Source organism: Tamandua tetradactyla, chromosome 8 (assembly GCF_023851605.1).
Source record: "Tamandua tetradactyla isolate mTamTet1 chromosome 8, mTamTet1.pri, whole genome shotgun sequence".
Classification (NCBI taxonomy): Eukaryota; Metazoa; Chordata; class Mammalia; order Pilosa; family Myrmecophagidae; genus Tamandua; species Tamandua tetradactyla.
In genome coordinates, this window is record NC_135334.1 from 79,541,257 (window position 1) to 79,549,084 (window position 7,828).

At 41.4% G+C, this 7,828-nt stretch overlaps 1 protein-coding gene across 1 annotated transcript; it reads right to left on the minus strand.

The window, feature by feature from the left end:
- Positions 1-865: 865 nt before the first annotated feature.
- OR52B2 (olfactory receptor family 52 subfamily B member 2) lies at positions 866-1,834 on the minus strand. Its single transcript, XM_077112228.1, has one exon. The coding sequence runs from the start codon at positions 1,832-1,834 to the stop codon at positions 866-868; it is 969 nt and encodes a 322-aa protein (XP_076968343.1).
- Positions 1,835-7,828: the final 5,994 nt, after the last annotated feature.

Genomic DNA, 7,828 nt, shown 5'->3' on the forward strand with positions numbered 1-7,828 from the left:
ATTCATCAGCCTTCGTGCGGACTGGTTTACAATAACTGGCTTTGCGGACTAATTTAACTGGTTGTTTTAGTGTTTCATAAAAATACAGGTTCTGAAAGGAAGGAAATTGTGCTCACTATCATTCTTTCATTTTTCAAACATTTATTATATGCATGAGGCATTTTGTAATGCACTGAAGATACAAATACGAATGACACACAGTCTTCTAGTTTCAAGGATTTTATAGTCAATTTGGGATACAGATAAAAATTACTATGTAAGATGCAAAGAAATGCAAAGAGAGGAATCTTGGCATGCCTGAAATCAGAAAAGAGTTCTCAGTGATGACAGTTCTTGAAATAAATTTGAAAAATGAACATTTTCCATTAGCTGGTCGGCATAGATGGCTGATCTTCAAGAACACCTGCCATTATGCAAATGCAGGTGGAGAGCTACTTGATTCTATACAAAGAGCCAATGCACATTTTGTGATTTAAAAAAACTGGACTCCCTTCAGATATCTGATACAAAATTATTTTTATTCATTCATTCAAAACCTCACTTCATGTGATACTCAGCTCCCTGTGCCTTGGAGTAAGTCTGGTTTATTGAGGCTTTCAAATGATCAAATCAAGGTCATGACTTAGTTTTCATTTATGATGGTGCAGAGAGGAAGTGAAAAGTAGGTAAATAAAATAAAGAAATAGCAAAAGAAGGCAAAAAGGAGGGGAGAGTTGGAAAGAAGGAAAAACTGGGTGAAAGAGGAGGATAAGAGAGAAGGAAGAAAAAGGGAAAGAGAAGAAAGAAGAGGAAAAGCTCTTTCAGTTTAGGGCTTGTCAAATCTAGATTCCTTGACAAACTGGGAGTAGGGGTTGGTGGAGTGCCATCAGCCCAGAGAAGAAGCACAACACCGCACCTTGATCTCAAAGAACCAATGTGCTATGCCCTCCCGGATCTGCTTAGTCTTAACACCATAGACAATAGGGTTGAGCATCGGTGGGACCACCACATAAAGATTGGCGAGAAGAATATGGACATGTTGAGGAATATTATGCCCAAAACGGTGAGTCAATAAGGTGAAGAAGGATGGGACATAAAACACGAGGATGACACAGAGATGTGAGCCACAAGTGCTGAGGGCCTTGTGTCGGGCATCCTGGGAAGGCAAACGAAAGACGGCCTGGAGGATGAGTAAGTAGGATACAGCAATGAGAATCACATCCAAGATAACCATGACTATGGGCACTGAAAAGCCATACCAGATGTTGACAGTGATGTCAGCACAGGCTAAGCGGGCCACTCCAATATGCTCACAGTAGGAATGGGGGATGATGTTGGTCCAGCAGAAGGGCAGCCGCTTAAGCAAGAAGATCACAGGGAAGATGATGCAGAAGCTTCGAGTGACAATGGCCAGAGCAATTCTTCCCACAACAGACCATGTTAGCACTGTTGTGTATCTCAAGGGAGCACAGATGGCCACAAAGCGGTCAAAGGCCATGGCCAATAGAATGGCTGATTCCCCCACAAACATCACATGGACAAAGAATACTTGAGTGACACAGGCATCAAAGGTAATGGCATGAGCATGGAGCCAGAAGATGGCTAGGGCCTTGGGCACAGTGGTGGTAGATAGCAGGATGTCCGTGATGGCCAGCATGGAGAGGAAGAAGTACATGGGTCCATGGAGGCTGTGCTGTGTGACAATGACCACCACCAGGAGGCTGTTCCCCAGGACTGCAGTGATATACATGAAGCAGAGGGGGATTGACAGCCAAATGTGATAAGCCTCCAGCCCAGGAATGCCAAGTAGGACAAAAACTGCAGGGTGGAAGATAGTAAGGTTGGTGTAAGTCATGTTGCACTTTACAGTCCTCTCAAAAATGACTGAGAATTCCGGAGAAGATGGCGGCTTAGTAAGACGCGCGGGTCTTAGTTCCTCCTCCAGAAAAGCAACTAAAGAAACAGAAACAATACGAAACAGCTCCCGGAGTCACGACAGAGACCAAAAAGACAGCGTACCCCATTCTGGAACAGCTGAACAGGCAGGGAGAATCTGCTGCGGTGAGATACCCGAGGGGCGCGCGTTTTCCCGGCCGGGGCGGCTGGCGACTGGGGTCCCCTCCACGCACGTGGCTCCCCGGTCTGACTGGGAACGTTGGATAGCGGGGCCCTCCCATCATGCTTGGCGTTTCGGGCCAGCTGGGCAATTAGGACCGGCACTCTCCCAAGCCGCAGTGGCCAGCGACCCCCGCCTCCATGCGCGGTTTCCCGGGCCGACTGCCGTGCAGACAGACGAGCGCCACGAGCGCCACCTACTGGGCAGGAAAAGAAAAACAGAGCCCAGAGATTTCACAGAAAAAGCTTTCAACCAGCTGGGTCCCACACCCAGGGAAATCTGATCAAATGCCCAGACACCAGCAGAAAATAATGGATGACGCTCGGAAAATTGAAGATATGGCCCAGTCAAAGGAACAAACCAATAGTTCAAATGAGATACAGGAGCTGAGACAACTAATGCTGAATATACGAACAGGAATGGAAAAACTCTTCAAAAACCAAATCAATAAATTGAGGGAGGACATGAAGAAGACATGGGCTGAACAAAAAGAAGAAATAGAAAATCTGAAAAAACAAATCGCAGAACTTATGGGAGTGAAGGACAAAGAAGAAAAAATGGAAAAAACAATGGATACCTACAATGGTAGATCTAAAGAGACAGAAGCTACAATTAGTGAACTGGAGGATGGAACATCTGAATTCCAAAAAGAAACAGAAACTATAGGGAAAAGAATGGAAAAACTTGAGCAGGGGATCAGGGAACTGAATGACAATATGAAGCGCACAAATAAACGTGTTGTGGGTGTCCCAGAAGGAGAAGAGAAGGGAAAAGGAGGAGAAAAACTAATGGAAGAAATTATCACTGAAAATTTCCCAACTCTTATGAAAGACCTAAATTTGCAGATCCAAGAAGTGCAGCGCACCCCAAAGAGAATAGACCCAAATAGGCGTTCTCCAAGACACTTACTAGTTAGAATGTCAGAGGTCAAAGAGAAAGAGAGGATCTTGAAAGCAGCAAGAGAAAAACAATCCATCACATACAAGGGAAACCCAATAAGACTATGTGTAGATTTCTCAGCAGAAACCATGGAAGCTAGAAGACAGTGGGATGATATATTTAAATTACTAAAAGAGAAAAACTGCCAACCAAGACTCCTATATCCAGCAAAATTGTCCTTCAAAAATGAGGGAGAAATTAAAATATTCTCAGACAAAAAGTCACTGAGAGAATTTGTGACCAAGAGACCAGCTCTGCAAGAAATACTAAAGGGAGCACTAGAGTCAGATACGAAAAGACAGAAGAGAGAGGTATGGAGTAAAGTGTAGAAAGAAGGAAAATCAGATATGATATATATAAGACAAAAGCCAAAATGGTAGAGGAAAATATTATCCAAACAGTAATAATACTAAAAGTTAATGGACTGAATTTCCCAATCAAAAGACATAGAATGGCAGAATGGATTACGACCCAGCAATACCACTGCTAGGTATCTACTCAAAGGACTTAAGGGCAAAGACACAGACGGACATTTGCACACCAGTGTTTATAGCAGCATTATCTACAATTGCAAAGAGATGGAAACAGCCAAAATGTTCATCAACAGACGAGTGGCTAAACAAACTGTGGCATATACCTACGATGGAATATTATGCAGCTTTAAGACAGACTAAACTTATGAAGCATGTAATAACATGGATGGACCTAGAGAACATTATGCTGAGTGAGTCTAGCCAAAAACTAAAGGACAAATACTGTAAGGTCCCACTGATGTGAACCGACATTCGAGAATCAGCTTGGAATATATCATTGGTAACAGAGACCAGCAGGAGTTAGAAACAGGGTAAGATAATGGGTAATTGGAGCTGAAGGGATACAGACTGTGCAACAGGACTAGATACAAAAACTCAAAAATGGACAGCACAATAATACCTAAGTGTAATGTAACTAGGTTGGAACACTGAATGAAGCTGCACCTGAAATATGGTTTTTTGTTTGTTTGTTTGTGTGTTTGTATCTTTTGTTTTTGTTTTTTTCTTTTTCCTTTTTATATATATATATATATATATTATTAGTATTATTATTTTAATTCTCTTCTCTATATTAACATTCTATATCTTTTTCTGTTTTGCTAGTTCTTTTCCTAAATCGATGCAAATGTACTAAGAAATGATGATCATACATCTATGTGATGATACTAAGAATTACTGAGTGCATTTGTAGAATGGAATGATTTCTAAATGTTGTGTTAATTTCTTTTCTTTTTTTTGATTAATAAAAAAAAATTTAAAAAAAAATGACTGAGAAGCTGATGACTCTGCTGAAAGGGATAGGAACAGAAAGCAAATCTGAAGATGTGCAAAGACCACAAAAGTTGTTATACATTTCTAACTTGCAGGACTCCAGGGGAAAGTCTATTGGAGGATACTCACTTAGATATTAGAGTAACTTCTGTCCTGGGTGCCTCATTTGTATGTAGAACTTCTGTCTCAACTATGCCTCCAGAGCCAAAAGAGGCTACATTCTACCTCCAATTACCCTGCCCCCAGAGGTTAGCCCCACCCTAACTTTCTGACCTCATTCTATTCTTTCCGCAGTATTTGCCCCCTACCTATATTAGTATTGTCCCTTCCCCCAAGATTTATCTCCTGTGTTTACTTATAATTAACTCCCTTCCACTTCTACTTATCTAAATTTTAACTTTAAAATACCTCCTTTAGACAAATCACTTTGTAAAGGTACGTGTTCATAACAATATCTCCTTCTTGAAGGCATTTTGGATAAACTATATCTTAACTTGAAATATTTCATGCAAGATTTGCCCAACATCTTGCAACTTTTGGCTCCCTGTACGTGGGTACATGATACCAAATGAAAATCCATAAGGAACCTAAGGGTTATTTTTCTCCAATCTGATTCAGATTCAAATCTTTCCTAAAGGCAGTGAGGAGTAGGCAGCAGTTGAGATTGAGAGGGACCATCTTTATCACCTGCTCTTCATGAACTTCTCATGGTCTTCAACCAAGTGATTCCAAACAAGTGGTCCTTGCTTTGGTCTAGATCTCCTTATCCATAGGAGTTCCCTAATGAAACTTAGAAGAGTGTAGGAATCAATACATTCCTCCCTTGTTCTACAAATATACCCTTCTTCCTACACTACTCTTATGTAAGCCTCAGAAAATTTCAGGTTTCCCAGTTTTGTCCTAGAACAGAGCTCTTCCTGTCTTAACACCTCCTGCCATTCAAGTATCACTGCCTTCTTCTGAAGTTCTGGACTATCAGCTAAAAGGAATGAGGAAAGGATGATTAAGGAATGTGGAGAAAAGGGGCCACGGAAAGAGTTGGAACAAGAAAAATACAGGAGTATAAAGGTACTAAACAAAAACCAGTAATGGTATTCACAGAGTCCTAGGAGAAGGGCATGTGAAATAATAAAAGCCCCAATTTAGGAATACATCTTTCTTTATTCTAAACAGTTGCACTTGCTCAGAACATCAAGGGCTTTGGGAATGGAGTAAAGGAGCTCCAGGTGGGTGCAGGGAAGAGAAAAGGGCCAGAATCAGAGAAGGTCCCTGGCATGCTATTAATATGTTTTAGACATTATATTCTAGACATTCATTCAAATTCTATTTAGAGGGCAGGCCACAGTGGCTCAGCAGGCAGAGTTCTTGCCTGCCATACCAGAGACCCGGGTTCGATTCCCGGTGCCTGCCCACGTGGAAAAAAAAAAATTCTGTTTAGAGGAGAGGATGTGCTTTGCTGGGGTAAACACAGAGAATGGCTACTGGTAGCACTGCTCAATTCTAAACTATTAACCCCAAGTTTATATTAACAAAAGCTCTACCAGAAACAAATTCATTTTCCTTACAGTTAAATTTACTGAACATTTATTTTCTTACCACTTCTCCTAACCCCACCAACTATTAACATATTCCTTCTCAATAAAATTTTTATATAAGTCCTCAGAGAAACAGCTCCCCGTCTATCCCTCTCTGCTTATAAACCCAGTAGTGAGGTCCAGAGAGGGGCAGCTAGGCTAGCATGGGTGGAAGTGAGGTTCTGGAAAAGTTACTGTCTGAGGGAGGAAGGACTGTCAAGTCATTCAGTGGCTGCTGCTTCTGTGTCACCGACCCTAGGAGGATTCTAAGCTCATTTAGGAAAAAGTTGATATGACAAGAAAGGAAAGTCACAGGCACGAAGAGGCTAAGAAAGTTCTTCCCAGAACCCTAAGACAATATGCAGTTGAGCAAGAAAAAACAGGCTGAAGAGTAGAGAAGGGCAAGGAGCCATGTTGAGGGACAGAGAACGCCATGCTGCAGGTCCTCACATTAATCTCTGGAGCCAAATTTCCTGTCTATATCTGTTATGTAAAATGCAGGAGATAGAATGAGATATATTTTTCAGGTTTAGAGACACCTGTCATTCACAAGAAAAGGTTCCTCCTCATTTTGGGAGTAAGCAGTCCATAAGACTGAGTACAGAGCCTGGCATTTTGGAAGTGCCTAGGAAATATTCAAACAAATAAAGAATGGAATTAGTGAATTATTTTCTCTCCAGCAGCTCTGCTTGTTTTGCTAAAAGCCAGGTTGTAATCAAGACCTGAGCCATTTTCCTGAACAGCCTCCACCAATGTCATATGTCTTGGCACAGTCTAATTCTGGCCATTCAAGACACTTTCTACTAAATTATCTGTATCACAAAACTTTTATTAAGAGGGCTGTCTTTGCCATATCCTCTAGATACTTACATGGCCCTTTTCTGCATTTTCATTCCTATCTTTAACCAGTGTCCACTGTCTAGACCCACTGATATCTCCCCCAGTGCCCACAGTCTCTACACTGTGTGCTGCATGCTACAATCCCTCTCTCATTCTTTGTCTCACTGACCCCTTGTTCTCCCACATTTCCATTCCCTCTCTTCTAGCCCCAGTTTTTGTCCTTCATAGCTACATCTAAATACATACACACACACACACACACAACTTCCTATCCCACCACCTTCAATGCTCTTAAACTCACTACTCACATCACAGTATCAGCTGAAGAACTGCAGAAGTGGTAGAGAAGAGCTAAAAAGACTTAGCTTATTCTGAGTGAAGAAGAATGAGAAAAAAAAGAAGAAGGCTGAAGACTGACCATGCTGGCACAAAGGGGTGTGGCTGTTCTGCCCTGTACAGCGTCCTTATATCTAGAGACTGAGCAGCCTCATCCTTCCTTCTTCTGGAGGCAGGTGCCAGAGTCACCTCTGGGACCTGTGCCTGGGGTCAATAAGCCAAGTGAGAAATGAAATCTTTCCCCTAGTATCAACAAGGTACACTGCCTCTAGAGATAATTAGTAGCTCCAGACAAAATTCACATAAAATCTTTAAAGAAACAGGGTAAAGTCAAAGCAGAAATAGACATCCCAGAAATAAATAATATTAACAACTAAAAATTTTTGAGTCCTTGCTATGTCCATTCACTATGTGAAGAGTTTCACATAAAATACTTCATTTATTTCTTATGAAAAACCACTGAGATAAGGCACTACTATTATATATATATTTGGCAGATAATTTAGTAGGAAGTGTCTTGAATGGCCAGAATTAGACTGTGCCAAGACATATGACATTGGTGGAGGCTATTCAGGAAAATGGCTCAGGTCTTGATGACCACCTGGCTTTTAGCAAAACAAGCAGAGCTACTGGAGAGAAAATAATTCACTAATTCCATTCTTTATTTGTTTGAATAGTCCCTAGGCACTTCCAAAATGCCAGGCTCTGTGCTTAGTGTTATGGACTGCTTACTCCCAAAA